The sequence below is a fragment of the Papaver somniferum genome, chromosome 11 (genome assembly GCF_003573695.1).
Source record: "Papaver somniferum cultivar HN1 chromosome 11, ASM357369v1, whole genome shotgun sequence".
NCBI classification, from domain to species: domain Eukaryota; kingdom Viridiplantae; phylum Streptophyta; class Magnoliopsida; order Ranunculales; family Papaveraceae; genus Papaver; species Papaver somniferum.
Genome location: NC_039368.1, coordinates 105,192,580 through 105,208,217, shown reverse-complemented (window position 1 = coordinate 105,208,217; position 15,638 = coordinate 105,192,580). Strand labels below are relative to the sequence as shown.

General features: G+C 37.5%; 3 protein-coding genes across 3 annotated transcripts; 1 reads left to right on the top strand and 2 right to left on the bottom strand.

Annotated features, from left to right (window-relative positions):
* The first annotated feature begins 297 nt into the window (after positions 1–297).
* Positions 298–7,477, top strand: LOC113321307 (serine/threonine-protein phosphatase BSL3). Its single transcript, XM_026569204.1, has 21 exons — positions 298–730; positions 1,078–1,138; positions 1,263–1,341; positions 1,449–1,528; positions 1,610–1,704; positions 1,824–1,923; positions 2,064–2,133; positions 2,481–2,582; positions 2,672–2,753; positions 3,304–3,483; positions 3,597–3,864; positions 3,962–4,196; positions 4,325–4,495; positions 4,900–5,138; positions 5,241–5,325; positions 5,439–5,537; positions 5,615–5,814; positions 5,909–5,984; positions 6,151–6,286; positions 6,372–6,511; positions 6,633–7,477. The coding sequence occupies exons 1-21, from the start codon at positions 298–300 to the stop codon at positions 6,714–6,716; spliced, it is 3,015 nt and encodes a 1,004-aa protein (XP_026424989.1). The 3' UTR covers positions 6,717–7,477.
* A 107-nt stretch (positions 7,478–7,584) lies between these two features.
* Positions 7,585–9,080, bottom strand: LOC113321309 (syntaxin-121-like). Its single transcript, XM_026569205.1, has one exon. It carries the CDS (start codon positions 8,683–8,685, stop codon positions 7,771–7,773), a length of 915 nt encoding a protein of 304 aa, XP_026424990.1. The 5' UTR covers positions 8,686–9,080; the 3' UTR covers positions 7,585–7,770.
* Positions 9,081–9,165: 85 nt separating this feature from the next.
* Positions 9,166–13,755, bottom strand: LOC113321310 (J domain-containing protein spf31-like). Its single transcript, XM_026569206.1, has 9 exons — positions 13,501–13,755; positions 12,515–12,605; positions 12,367–12,427; positions 11,619–11,696; positions 11,095–11,168; positions 10,540–10,653; positions 10,346–10,453; positions 9,676–9,714; positions 9,166–9,558 (listed from the first exon to the last, which is right to left on the bottom strand). The coding sequence occupies exons 1-9, from the start codon at positions 13,593–13,595 to the stop codon at positions 9,472–9,474; spliced, it is 747 nt and encodes a 248-aa protein (XP_026424991.1). The 5' UTR covers positions 13,596–13,755; the 3' UTR covers positions 9,166–9,471.
* Between the last annotated feature and the right edge of the window lie 1,883 nt (positions 13,756–15,638).

Here is a 15,638-nt window from a genome sequence, read left to right as displayed (position 1 = left end):
AAAAAAAAAGGGAAAAAAAAATACCAAAACCTAAATTTTCTGATTTGAATAGAAAATTTATCTGTGAAATACTTCGATTCTGTGTAAATTATTATTCTTTCTGTTGTTGTGTATAGTTATCATTAGATCGCAGTTAGATTCAAGAAAAGCAGGGATTTTGTTTATAGATAGATAGATAGATGAATCAATGACAAGCTAGAAAAGTTTGAAATTTTATTGATTAGTAAAGTGATTATGAATGAATAGTTAGATTATTATTAAGCAATTTAAAGGAATTAATTAGAAGAAGAAGGAGAAATGGATGTGGATTCGTCGATGGGGTCAGAAATCGATCAAGATCCAGTTCAGGAAAACAATTCTACTAATTCAGATGCTGATACAACTACATCTATTGATAGAAATGATGAGGAATCGACTTCTTCTTCTCCATCTACTCCTACTACTAGTGCTTCTTCTACTTCACTGGAACAGCAGCAGCAGCAACCTCAAGTAGTAGTGGCAGGACCAAGACCAGCTCCAACTTATACTGTTGTTACTTCATTGATGGATAAGAAAGAAGATGGACCTGGACCTAGGTGTGGTCATACATTGACTTCTGTGGCGGCTGTTGGAGAAGAAGGTACGCCTGGTTATATTGGTCCTAGACTTATACTATTTGGTGGTGCTACTGCTCTTGAAGGCAATTCTGCTGCTTCAGGTCCTCCTTCTCCTGCTGGAAGTGCTGGAATTCGTAAGTACCCTTTTCTACCATTTTTATGCTTATGAGTTTATTCTCGCCATTTGCGGACCCCCCAACTTTAGTTTGCTGATAACACTAGTAATTTTAGCTTTGTGCATTAGATAATGTTGTCCCGATGTTAAAAACTAACTTCACTTCTAGTGAATTGAGTTTACTTTCATGAAATAAACAATGAATGTGAATTTGTATGGAGCCTGTGTTATGATGCACGTTTCGGATTTGCTGGTTATTAATCATTCAGAATGATTTAGAAATGACTTTACTATTGATCAAAGATAAATTTATTAAGGTATGTTACTGTGTAGACCATTGATGATTTACAATAATTTGAATTGCAGGACTTGCTGGTGCAACTGCAGATGTGCATTGTTATGATGTATTGTCAAATAAATGGACCAAGTAAGTTTAGGACTGTTGATTTTACAATGCACTAAATAGTTTTTGACCTTATAGTTGAGTTGCCAATTCACATTTTAAATTTATCAGCAATGTGGGATTGTTTGTTTTGTTGTGTTTGAATTAGGGTTACTCCACTTGGAGAACAGCCCTCGCCAAGAGCAGCACATGTAGCTACTGCCGTGGGTACCATGGTAGTTATTCAGGTTAGTTAGAAACTGACAGATAATTGATGTTGCTTATAATGGCTTTAAGAAAATTTAAGATGCAGTAGAATCTCACTGTTCACTACATTATAATTTATATGCCTCAGGGTGGAATTGGTCCTGCTGGTTTGTCCGCTGAGGACCTTCATGTTCTTGATCTTACACAGCAACGCCCTAGATGGCACAGGTATACACACAGTTCCCACAAATGTTTGCACTGAGTAACTTAAGGTGTTCTCTGTCTAAGAGATATGCTCGGCATTTTCAGGGTAGTTGTCCAAGGGCCTGGTCCAGGGCCTCGGTATGGACATGTGATGGCTCTAGTTGGGCAAAGATTTCTGTTGGCAATCGGCGGAAATGATGGTAAGCCACATCGCAATTGAGATTGGAGGCTTTTCTACATTGTTTACAATGAGAGGGTTTAAGTTTTCGAAAAGGGTATCCAAAATACTGTTTTCTGAGAAGTGATGGATGCTTTTCAGGAAAGAGGCCACTAGCTGATGTTTGGGCTCTAGATACAGCTGCAAAGCCTTATGAATGGCGGAAGTTGGAGCCTGAAGGTGAAGGTCCACCTCCATGCATGTGAGATCCTTACTTCATACTCTTTTTATTTCCAAAATGTTCTACTAGATATAGTGTGACTCTTATCCATGTGGTGCACAGTTCACGTATGTTACTTCTACTTCAATGGTTTTAAGCTCACATCTATAACCGTTGAATAGGTATGCAACCGCAAGTGCACGTTCTGATGGTCTTCTTCTGCTCTGTGGAGGGAGGGATGCTAATAGTGTGGTGAGCCAGAAAATCCTCCGCAAAAATGCGTCATTGTGTTTGTATCATTTGAAATCGTATGCAGAGTTCGTCGGATTTTGCACCATTAAACACAAGTCTCTAATGTTGGTTGACATTTAGTTTTTCTGTCATGTATACATAACTTCCAGAACTTGAAGAAATCTTTGTTGATATGCATCAGCTGTTTTATAAATGCGTACCATTTCTTTTAATGTCCTTTGCGTCATAATTGATGCCATTCACCGAAGCTCTGTACTGGTTGTCATCATCTTTTTATATCAGATGCTTCTTACCGGTTTCATAAATCAATTGGTTTGGTCTTATTCTTGGTATTTTTATTCTTGTAGCCGTTAGCAAGTGCATATGGTCTTGCAAAACATAGGGATGGTCGTTGGGAGTGGGCAATTGCTCCTGGTGTTTCACCTTCTCCTAGATATCAACATGCAGCAGTAGGTTTCTCATACCTCTCTTTCTCCTTTGTATTTGTTGCACACTATTTATTTTCAGATCACTAACAGTATTTGTCATGCTATTTTAGGTTTTCGTGAATGCCCGACTCCATGTTTCTGGAGGTGCACTTGGTGGTGGTCGAATGGTAGAAGATTCTTCGAGCATAGCAGGTAAATATTTTATTCCAGTCATAGAATATGATAGTGAAGATCATGTTTCATAGGAATTAGGAGACAGATGACCATTTTTGATGATGCAACTATAACTTAGTTACTGGTACCCACCATTTCACTCATGTTTGGTGTATTTCCTCATTTCGAAATTTTGACTGATGCGTCACTCATCTTTGGTGTATTTCCTCATTTCGATATTTTGACTGATGCGTTCAACCACCATACCACAGTTAAACATGTTATTTATCATGTTATTAGGATATGGTGGGCTGTGGTAGATGTACTGTCTTCATGTTAATGTGTGTGAAGTAGGATTGTGTATTTGGGAGTATCTGGATAATGGTTCAAATGTATGATAAAAGAAAGGAAATTGTAAGTATGTTCATCAGTTCATCATGTCTCCAGATGTTATCAAACCTTGCCTTTTTATGATGCTTCCTCATCTGTGCAGGATTGTTTTGTGATAGTAAGTTATGAAAGATTAAATTCCCCCATTGGTGATTCTTTATAAAATTCTCACTTGAGTATTTCTTATTTGTATGTTCAGTCTTAGATACTGCAGCCGGCGTTTGGTGTGATACGAAATCTGTTGTCACAAGTCCAAGGACAGGCAGATATAGTGCTGATGCAGCTGGTGGAGATGCTGCTGTTGAGTTGACAAGGCGTTGTAGACATGCTGCTTCTGCAATAGGCGACCTGATCTTCATTTATGGTGGACTACGTGGCGGTAAGTAAAAAAAAATCTCTAGAAAACATTTCATCTTTTGTTTTTACAAAGCTGCTAGCAATATATGAACATTGTATATTCACATCTTTCATTTGGTTGATGTTTGATTGTAGGGGTGTTGCTGGATGATCTTCTTGTTGCTGAAGATCTGGCAGCTGCTGAAACAACTAGTGCAGCTTCACATGCTGCAGCTGCTGCAGCAGCCAATGTGCAAGCTGGAAGGTTAACCGGAAGGTATTTTGTCGACGAAAAATCAAGGCAAGCGAATGCTGAAGGATCTCCAGATGGTTCTGTCGTGCTTGGAAGTCCTGTTGCTCCTCCTGTAAATGGGGATGTGTACACTGATATAAGTACTGAGAACGCCATGCTGCAAGGGAACAGGTATTACTGCCATTCTGAGATCCTCAGGAGCAAGTAAATTGTACTTTTAGCCTCTTAGTTCTTGGATAGAGGTACTTAAATATAAACCACGTTGCAGGAGATTGAGCAAAGGTGTTGAATATTTGGTTGAGGCCTCAGCAGCAGAAGCTGAGGCTATCAGTGCTGCATTAGCTGCAGCAAAAGCTAGACAAGTTAATGGGGAAGTTGAACAGCCAGACAGGGACCGTGGGGCTGAGGCTACCCCTAGTGGTAAACAGATATCTACGTTAATTAAGGTGCCTGAAACTACGTTACCAAATACCCCTCCTGGGGTTCGCTTGCATCACAGAGCTGTGAGTATTTATCATTGATCTTTCTTGCATCTCTTGTTTCAGTTTGTTTTTGTATGGTTGATTAATTTGTAAGAAGGGGTCTCGTATATCAATTCTCCCTGACGTTGTTGTGCTATACATATATGCAGGTTGTTGTAGCTGCAGAGACTGGAGGAGCTTTGGGTGGCATGGTGAGACAGCTTTCAATAGATCAATTTGAAAATGAAGGCAGGCGGGTTAGTTATGGTACTCCAGAGAGTGCAACTGCAGCAAGGAAGTTGTTAGATAGGCAAATGTCTGTCAATAGTGTGCCAAAGAAGGTATGGGGGTCAAATCAGATGTAATACATTTCCTTCTGCTGATATTATTATATAAATGTCAAATGCACTGGATATCTTGGACGAAACTCAAAATTTAGAACAGAAGATAAGTTGTAGACGAATGAGTCCTACTGATATTACGGGCTAGTAATTTACGACTTTTTTTTTGTGTCAATTTATCACAATTGGAAGAGAATGGAGTATCTGGCTCATTATTGGCTAGTGAATCACACAATCCTGGTGTTCAGCCAATGTTGGTCCTTTAAGTTGATATATTTTATAGTTAGTATGTGCAATATACTGGCTACCATGTGGCCCACTATTATATAAAGTGTTTCTGTTATGTCGATTTTTGTATGCCTTCTTTAGCATGGCTTCATACTGTTCGTCTCATTTTCATTCAGGTGATAAACCATCTTCTGAAACCTCGGGGTTGGAAGCCTCCTGTTCGCAGACAGTTTTTCCTGGATTGCAATGAAATTGCTGATCTCTGTGACAGCGCAGAACGGATATTTTCTGTTGAACCTAGTGTGCTACAGATTAAGGCTCCTGTCAAGATTTTTGGTGATTTGCATGGGCAATTTGGGGACCTTATGCGTCTCTTTGATGAATATGGATCTCCTTCAACTGCAGGAGATATAGCGTGAGTGTTTGTATTTAGGCACCTACTAAATTTTAGCATACCCTAAGCTGAACTTGTAAGTATTCACCCACTAACCCCTTGTTTTCTTCATGGCATTTGCAGTTACATCGACTACCTCTTCTTAGGGGACTATGTTGACCGAGGCCAACACAGCTTGGAAACTATTAGTCTTTTACTTGCGTTGAAGGTATTGCCCGGGTGTCATTTCCCTTATGTTTACATGGCCTTCTGGTGTTTACCTTGTTTTTCATAAAATAAAGGTAAACTAAGTGTCTTTCTACGGTCATCTGTATGTCCCAGGTCGAGTATCCACAAAATGTACATTTGATTCGTGGAAACCATGAGGCAGCAGATATTAATGCCCTGTTTGGATTCAGGATCGAGTGCATTGAGCGAATGGTATTTTTTATAACATTGGCTGCCTAGTTTTCTCTCTAATTTGTTTGTCATTATTAACTTACTCCATGTGCTGACAGGGCGAAAGGGATGGTATTTGGGCTTGGCATCGAATAAATAGGTTGTTTAATTGGCTTCCTTTGGCAGCTCTAATTGAAAAGAAAATCATTTGCATGCATGGTGGCATTGGTCGCTCTATAAATCATGTGGAACAGATTGAGAGCCTTCAACGTCCTATTACAATGGAAGCAGGCTCAGTTGTTCTTATGGATTTATTATGGTGAGGATATATATCTGCACATTTTGTAATTGTATTTGGAATAAATTTTGTGCCTCACAGTCGAGTTTTCTTTAACCTAATTTTCTGACAACAGGTCTGACCCGACAGAAAATGACAGTGTTGAAGGATTGCGCCCAAACGCGAGAGGTCCTGGATTAGTAACCTTCGGGGTTAGTTCGTTTCTTTCAGTCTTGTCATCTCGCTAGACTCCGTCTTGTTATGCTCAGTTGTGAAAATAATATGTTTTATAAGGAACTTGTGTGATTTCTATGTGTCAATTTGTGGAGTATATGGTATTCAGATAAGTTATCTGATTGGAAATCGCATGTTTTACAGCCTGATCGTGTGATGGAATTCTGCAACAACAATGACCTCCAATTGATCGTACGTGCTCATGAATGTGTGATGGATGGTTTTGAGCGCTTCGCCCAGGGGCACCTGATTACTCTTTTTTCAGCGACTAATTACTGCGGTTGGTTGGACAGTTTTGATTTTAGATCTTACAAAAATGTAGTACATGATTCAGCTTTTATAATTATTTTGAGCTGTTTCTATAGGTACTGCGAATAATGCTGGGGCAATCTTAGTTTTGGGAAGAGATCTTGTGGTAGTTCCAAAACTCATTCATCCTTTACCACCAGCAGCTACGTCACCAGAAACATCCCCAGATCGACATATAGAAGATACGTGGATGCAGGTATGTTGAAGTATTCTGCTCACATCCGGTTTTCTCTTTTCTATTCTTTCAACCTTGTTGGCTGCTTGCTTTGGTGTTGATACAATACTGGGTTTTCATTTTTGGTTGTCCATCCAATCAGGAACTTAATGCTAACAGACCAGCGACACCAACTAGAGGTCGTCCTCAAGTTGCCAATGATAGAGGTTCTCTTGCTTGGATTTAAGTTTCTTTTGAAATGTTAGATATTCTTTTCAAGGCTTGGCAGCCCAAGTCTTGTGTGCTCGTCAGCTGGGGTTTCCGGTGGTTATTCTGAATGAGGTGTTGTAAGGAACTCAAGAGCAAGTTCCTTGAACGCTTGATGATGTGCACAAAAACCTTGGTTTCAGCTATTGAGGACTGACTGACTGCTTGGCTGGGTGTTCAGTAGATGGGTGTAGCTGACCTGTGACCCCCCCTGTTACAGAGCTGGCGGGTCGAAGCCATTGCAGTAGTGGAAAGTAAAATTACGGACACCACGGCGGATGTCCCGTGAAGGGCCATCACTTTGTATATTGAGCTAGAGTGTTAGTCTTGGGATTTTCTTATTTTTGTCAGCATCTGAGTGATTAGTAAGGTATTCTTTCTTTTTTTCTTTTTATGAGTTAGCAGTTTTCGGGAGGAGGGGCATACATAGGGGTATCCATTGGTGATAAGGATGTGATGGGGAGATATATAAATACGTATAGATTGGTGTTGGCTGTTTGTCCAACGTGCATGTATCATAAAGGTTTCTGCCTTGTGTACTTTACCTTTGATCTGTCTTGTACAATGTAACTTTTGTGTGAAGATAACTATTTCCTAATTTGAGGAACCAACAAAGAAAATGTTCAGTAGGGAAAAAAAAAGTTCATATGTGTTTTCACGTTCTGTACTTTGGTCCACATTTTGTACATTGTATGAACTCTGAAGGTTTCCACTAGTGATGGTCTGGTTGTTCTTTGCTTCTTTTAAGCTGTTCGCTTTTTGTTGTTTTTTGCTTCTTTTAAGCTGTTCGCTTTTTTTAATTGGTATTTCAGAGTTTGTGTTGTGAACAAATGAGAATGCTAACTAGGAAATGCTAAGCATTTCTTTCATTTCAAAAAAATTTAATAAACAAAAATTCAAATGTCTACCAGAAAAAAAATTATTTAGATACAGAAGAAAACATAACCAATATCTCAAACTGTAACATCAGCTGCAAAGTGTCAAACAAAAACACGCCAGAAAAAAACAAGGAAAGAACGGCACAGTGTAGGTGGTTATTTCCTTAAAACAATTGGGAGGACGATGATCAAGATGATGATGAGTAGAATAAATATAGCCAACACTGTCCATTTTCGGGTGTTCTTCTGAAGAATTTTTGCTTGTTGAAGCGTTTCAGTTCCTTTTCTTACGTATGAATTAGCTCTGTTAACATTACCAGCAATATCATTCAACTGTTGTCCTTGGTATTCAACCATTACAGCCATGTCCAAGAACACTTGATGCAATTCACCCAAACTCCTTTCCATCTCCAAAACTGCACCATGTCTTTCTTGAATCTCAGCAATAGTATCTATAACTCTTCCCCTTCCTTGTTCCTGAATCACTTTCTGCATAAACGTTTCGCTTTCTCCGGTCGATATCAACTTGTCTACCGTTTCTTCATCGGCTTTCACACCGGTGACCATAAAGTACCGACGTTCAACCGTCTCCTTATAATCTAACCCAATCCTCTCTCTCAGACTGTTGAAACTCTCCATTGTATCCTTAAGCTTCGTCCTTAACGCGTGCACGACAGATGAACGTGTCCGTTCCGATGAGCTTCCAGGTCCGCAGTCGGGGACTTTAAGACTCTCCTTGTTAGCTCGGTCGAGCAATTCAAGTCCCAATTTGATGGACTTCGCTTTGCTTAGTGCTGAAGAAACGTCAGAATCCGTGGAAGATCTCAGCTGTTTGATAGAGTTGGAATTGTGAATCGTTTTAGATTGTTCATGAGAATCTTGCAGACGCTTGTAGATCGTTTCGACTTGATCGAGCTGGTCTTTGATGATATCCACATCTTTGTAAAACTTCTGCAAGTTTTTTACTTCGCTGGTGTTCGCTGCCATCTGGCCCATCTCAATATCATCAATTACCTTGCTGTGATCATTAGTACTGCTAGAACTAAAGAGAGAAGAGAAGATATCGTTCATGGTGATTGTTTTTTTAGTTTGATCAGCGAACAAGAAGAGATGAGAGCAGGATATCCTTCTTCTGTATAGTTGGGGTTCGGATTATTTTTGGAAACTGGATACTAAAGAAGTTGGGAAAAAAAAAGGAACGCGGTTTTAATTAAGGTAATGAAGTATGAACTTGGTCTTAGTTGTAATTAAGCCGTCTAGAGCTGATTTAACACGTCTGGAGGTTGTGAGACTCGTCAACCAATTTGTTCAACTTAAGAAGTTTCTCTCTTTATTCACTTCTTCTAGACTGGTAGTCTTTGACTCTTAGAGGGAAGAGACATGTGATGGAGACATGTCCATGACTAGGTCATGATTCATGCAAGACATTTCCAGATAGAAAAAAAAAACCCATCAATTTCCAGGTCTGTAATGTATATTTTGGATTTGTTCTTGGTTCCTCCAATTCATTATTCTCCAAAAAAAAATTGAACATGATGATTCTGACAAAAATGAGATGACCCAATAACTGATTATAAGGAGAAGCTTTATGGATAACAATCCTTACAAAAAATTATAATTTGTTAAAGTTATATATTAGTTTGAAACCTTGAATCTCTGCCACATCTTTTAAATCTACATAGTAAGAGAGGAGCCGTCCGAAGTTCAATTCTGAGACCCTCTCCGTTGACATGTGTAAACAAATGACATTTGACTAAAAGAAATGTTTAGGACCTCGAAATGTGGGATCCCGAAGCCACATTTTGGTAGGCCGCAGAGGCAATGTTAGAGCCAGCCAAACAACAGAACATCTTAACTTCAGCCGCGCTTCACAGGTCTTTGAACATAAGATTTGTTGGGGTCTTCGGTTTTCAGTTTCGGCGGTTTAGTTTCCCCTTTCTTAGCCTGTATAAAAATAAAACACTACATGAGATGAAAACTCAAACTAATGAATAATGAACCTTCTGAAAATATTGATGAAGTTACTGCATAGAACTAATAACTACATCAGTATATTGTTACCTTCTTTCCCGTTTTCATGAAATCTCTCCAGCTGGAAACCTGGTAATAATATACAGTGTAAAGTATAACTCAGTCAAATGCTCTGACTAGGAAGCAACACCTATTTCCAACTATCAGCCAGCATTGTGGCAAAATCAAAACAAAAATATGGAAAGTTGCACTAAGAACTATCAATCCAAAAGGAAGAAAATTCTCATCAACAACGCTACACACCGAAAGCATGATGACTTGGAAAACAGAATCTCTCATACTGTTTTGTAGCATGTAAATAATACAAATGAAAAGGAGATCAAAAGGAATTGAAGGAACTACAACTACACAAACTACACTACCTAACCGAAAACAGTACAGCAATTAAAGAGGGACAGGTTTGCGATGAGCATTGAATAGATCAAAAAAAGGTTCGAGAGGAGCCATAATAAACTGAGGCTTCGACAGGTAAGGGAACACGAGAATCTGTAAAACTCTACAACCAATTGGACTAAACTAAAGGAGAAAAATTCTTCATGTCTAGAATTTCTGATTTATTGAGAAGGCTTTTAGGTGCATAGCTTCACTGTTTAGGAAAAGGAGCAGGATGTTTTGGAAGGAAGCCAAACACAAACGAAACTACAAAGACATAAGGAACAAACTGAAATTATAAATTAAAATCACAGGGGATATGACAAACCCTTTTCTCTCTAGTCCCTTCCCACTGTTCTTCATGCTCACGCTTCCTTTTCCACATCTCTTTTGTTTCTTCCTCATCCTTTTTCAATCTTCCTTCTTCTTCAGATATCTAAAGACGTAGTTGCTCATGGAGTCATAAGGATGAAAGAGAACTTGGTAATCAGAAACAGCAGATTGATATATGTTATGGCATACCCTCATTTGCATTTTCCTCCGACGCCATTCTTGCTCTGTTAATAATTCCCGTACCTTCAGCTTCAACTGCTGCTGGAACTCATCGGATTGCTCAAATTGGTGCTCATATTTTCCCTATACAACAGAGTAAGTATGTTAATTCACCTAAAACAGATGATGATTCAAAAGCAAAGCAAGCCTCACAAAGAAAGGAGACTGTGAAGTTTATGCCAGAATCAAAAAGTAACCGTACAAGGCTGCACTAAGAAGTATCACTTTTATCGTTGTTGGTGGCATAGCAGTTAAATAATAAAATAAACCTTTAAGACTTAAATATTTCTCCTTCCAACTCTTGTGCGTGCCGTGAGTTTCATAAAGATGAAGAAAATCTATTGATCTAATAAACAGCAACCCGTGATTCTTCTTGACCCAAACATCGTGCTGAATGCCTAATTTAGTTTGGGAGCATCTTGTCAACACATTTCAGTCCTGACAGTGATTAAAAAGGGAATTTGAAATCTATCATAGGGAATTTCAAATCTATCAGTCCTGACAAATCCTATACACAGGTCATACCTCATCGACCTGTGACTTGATCTTAGAAGCATTGTCTTTCTTCAGCTGTTTCTTCCTCTTTACCCTGAGTTCTTCTGCAATTCATTTTACAAATGAGATCAAACACTTCCAGAAACAAAAGCAAAACAAAGAAACAGATGCAACATAGTGAATAAAACTATGCAAAACAACAGAACAAAACGAAATGCATAAACCATTGACTAAAGTGGCCTATATACAGTACTGTTAAATGTCTACACCTATCGCGTGTGTCAAAATTTCATATTTATTCAGAATCAAACAAAATTTCACTGACAAATCTGTTCAATATTATCCAAATCCTTCTAATTTTCATTATTTTGTGCTAAATTGCCCATAAACCTGTTTAAAATTCATCATAACGGTGTACGGGAATGATGTCAGAACAATCCAACAGCCTTAGATATTTAGTTCCTTGGAAACTGCTTAAAACCAAATGCATATATCATATATCAATGGATGAATTGTAGGCCTTACAATATAAAGACAACGGCTACAATGCCCACCTTTTGCTGAATTAATTTGACTAAGAAGATATTCCCTTTCTTCTGGATCAAGTAATAATTGCTGTGCTTTTGCCAATGCTGCAGACAAATCCAGAAATTGATGGTCAGCAAACACACCAATCAAATATAATACTTCACATAACATAAAATAGATTACAGCGTTGTTCTTTCAAAAGTGCCTTAAACTGGATAGGAAAGCATGATAACACAGAAGCCTTCAGTCACTGGTTAACGCTGGAAGATGATCTATGCTCCATTACACAAATGTGAGAAGAAACAAAACTGATGAACAAAAGGTTATGAAACTGTGCAAGGAACTAAACTTCACTTGTATTTTGCTTGTATTTATGCTTAGGTGAACTAAACTTCACTTGTATTTTGCTTGCATTTATTTGGGGAAAATCGCCAGTCATTATCCGATTCATTTGATGTGACAGGAAGTACAGAACCTAGAGAACTCTCACCTGCTTTAGCTAACAGATGTAGAAGAGACTGTCTTTATTCTGTTCTACGGACACTTCTCGTCTGCATATATTTGCTAGGACAATAACACTAACACATGTACTTCTACAAGATTGTATGCCATAGATGCATTTAACCTTTCTTTCTAACAAGTTCGTAAACACTCATCCATAAACCACAATTAACCAAAAACTATTATACATATAAAGTGCACTGGCATATAAACAAGAGAACGATGAAAAGAAATCATTCATATACCTTAGAGAAAATATCAGATATAGATTACCTGAAAACGCTTCCTTCGCTTGTGGATGCTTACACTTATCAGGATGAACCAGCAAGGACAACTGCAATATTCAAGCATTGGAAATGAAAAAACCTCTGTCGTATCAAAGGAAAAGGTTCAAAATAGATACTCAGCTATGCACAAATACCTTTCTGTACTGTCTCTTCACTTCATCTGGTGATGAATCAAAAGGTAGATTAAGAAACTCAAATGCGTTTAACTTGAAGCATCCAAGAATCCTGTAGCCAGTCACATTCATACCAAAATTAAGGTGAATAATTATTAAGATTGACGCACATTGACACACCACAATCATCTCATTCAGGAGATAGGGCACAGTCATGCAATGACGAAGCAGACTTGATGCAAATCCCTACGTGTATTTAGTAAGGATAAAAGAGTTCCATCTGCAGATTTTAGAACCCTTTGCTATCCTGAATATCAACACTTTCATCTCTGAACTTACCTTATTTAAATAACTTTATTATAGAGAAAAGGAAACACATGAAAGAAAAACATTTCAAAATACACTAGAAGTGTATCTCATATAGTTACTATCAACACTTAACTAGCAAATCATTCTTCTTATAGCTACTTTGTTCTGGCCCTAGGTGTGATATCTCCAGTTCCCCAGAAATAACTTCCTATCAAAAATTGCTTTTGAGGTTTATTAGGCTGGTTCTAGACATCTGGTGTCAAAGCTCGGATAAGGAGGCAAACCAATACACTTCAAAAAACAATTTCTGAGAATGAGAGGTAAAGTGTAATTACTTAACCTAGGATCCTAACAAATGTATCACAACATCTGATCTTTTACTAGTTTTATAAATCTAAGAAACAAAATTTTCAGTCACCAAGACAACAAGGAAACCCATAACTTCTCTGGGGTCAAATTAACCACTAACGGCAAGTAAAAAACACTAGGACAGCATTATGCCCAAGTTCAATTCAACCCTAATTTTATCTTGATATTCAGATAATTTGGTAGAAAATTCCTTTCATTTAAATACACAATTTCACATAATTCTATCCATCTCGCAAAGAAAAATACAATAAAATTTCAAACTTAAAGTCATAATCATTGAATTACAATAATTTAGCAAAAACATATAAGAGAAAGGGGTAAAAAAGAACCTGAGAACTTCGTTATCCCTCTCAACTTCGCTAACTTCAGCGAAGAAATTTTTGAGAAGCAAATCATCCTCTATGCTACTGCTGCTCTCACCCATCCTGAATTGCTGGAACTTTCTATTCTATATCTCTCTGTGAAGCTATTTGATTTTCGCAGAGGCTGAACAATTCAGATAGACGTGAATTTGACGAACCCTCGTTTTTTCCCTTCTAGAGTCTCTTACGTTTCTACTTTCTTACCTATGGCAATCATCGGGGCTGCGACCATTTTGGTTATGGGGTTCAAAGGATTCTAATATCCTAAATGTGGATATGGGGATCTAATCTATAAGAAAAGTCAAAACTATCCTAAGAGACTAAAACCAAAACGAAACCAAAAACTAAGAAAATTTGGATTTGGGGGTGTTTAAACACAACTATGGTGGAGCAAATTATAGTCGGGCTTAGTTTCAATCTCCGCAAAAATCTTAGCGAACATTTAATCTCCGTGTCGCTCACAGACGAACGTATAGTTATATGCCTGAATGGGGCGTAGATAAAACTCATATTTGATATCTGAAGAACATCCCAACCCTTTACTCATCATCTCATTTAATCAATTGAACAAATCTATCCTCTCTCTCTCTCTCTCGAAACCGCTCCAGAGAAGAAGAAAAATACCCAACTGTTCTCTTGTTTTTCTTCTTCAATCCTTGTAAAAATAGATCTCAATCTTTGTGGTTTGATATGAATATTCAGATCTTCCACACAGATTTGGGTATCTTTATTATAATATTTATTATTTTAAATAAAACGACCACTATTTATTGTGATCCCCTGTAATTATTTTTCTAGGATCTTTATTTTGTTTTTAATGGCTTGTTCATATAGTCCGAAGGGTGTTTATTTCACAATCGAAATAAACACCCTTCAGGCTATATGAACAAAAAACGATTTATCTCGGCGTGACGTAGGTCTACATTTCCATGAAGATCAACAACTACTGGTTTCGATTGGGATGAAGCACAGTGCATATTACTATCCTTTCATGGGAAATTTCAATCTTATTGTAAAAGAAGACAAGTTCAAATGGCTGAATCAAAAATCATAATCCATCCTCCTAATATCATCAATTTCTTATGTAAAAATCATGTATTATATATATATATATATATATATATATATATATTTGTATGTGTGTATTGTATCACAGTTGTCTTGTTTTTGTGATACAAAATCTATATAATTTTTCATGTTTTTTGTTCTTGATGTACTTGAAATTTTATCAATGAAATCAAGAAATTTACTCCTTCAAAGAAAAAAAGATATCTGAAGAACATAAAAGTTATACCCCAAAAGAAACAAATGCGACAGTGACTGCCCGTAAGACGAGCACAAATTAAATGTTTGCCCCATCAGCGTAACTTAAACATACGCCCGCTTAAGACTTAACTTAAACATACACCCCAATTTTCATCGCATAGTGTGAATAATGCGTGTGGCTTAGTTCATGCGTCACTTATAGTTACGTTTGATATAATGTCTCCATCCGCATGTCAAACAACCTTGAGATTAAAGAAGCATGCATGTGATTATTCACCCACGGACATAATAAGAAGGTGTGTGTTCTTCCCTTTTCCAGACATCTTCTCTTTATTAGACTCTTCTCACCTCTTCACCTCTCAATATTATTTTCTTCTCTTTTCCAATTTTTTTTATCTCAATCATCAATCGATGTATACTTATTATTTCCCCTAATTTCCTGCTTTTTTATTGCTATATAAACACTTAGGGTTTATGACATTTATTCGTGTGATTCAACTGAATCATCTCCATTGTTGGAATTGGATTTTGGAATGGAACCCAAATGATACTTTTAGTGGTTTATTGTCTTGAAGATTAAAGGTATGATTGTGGCACTCTTTAATTAGGTTTTGTAAATTCTATTTTTTAAATTTTGTTTAATTTTTTAGCTAGGTTTTTGAAGTTGTAAATTAGGTTTTGAAGGTGAAAATATGGGGTTACCAAAATACACCACCAACTTTTTCTTAGGCAACATGTATGGACAAAACCTAAATACAATTCCGAGAGTTCAAATTAATGAATCTCAATCAAGGAATAATATTCAGAGTTATACCTCTTTCTCCCACAATCAGAAAGTT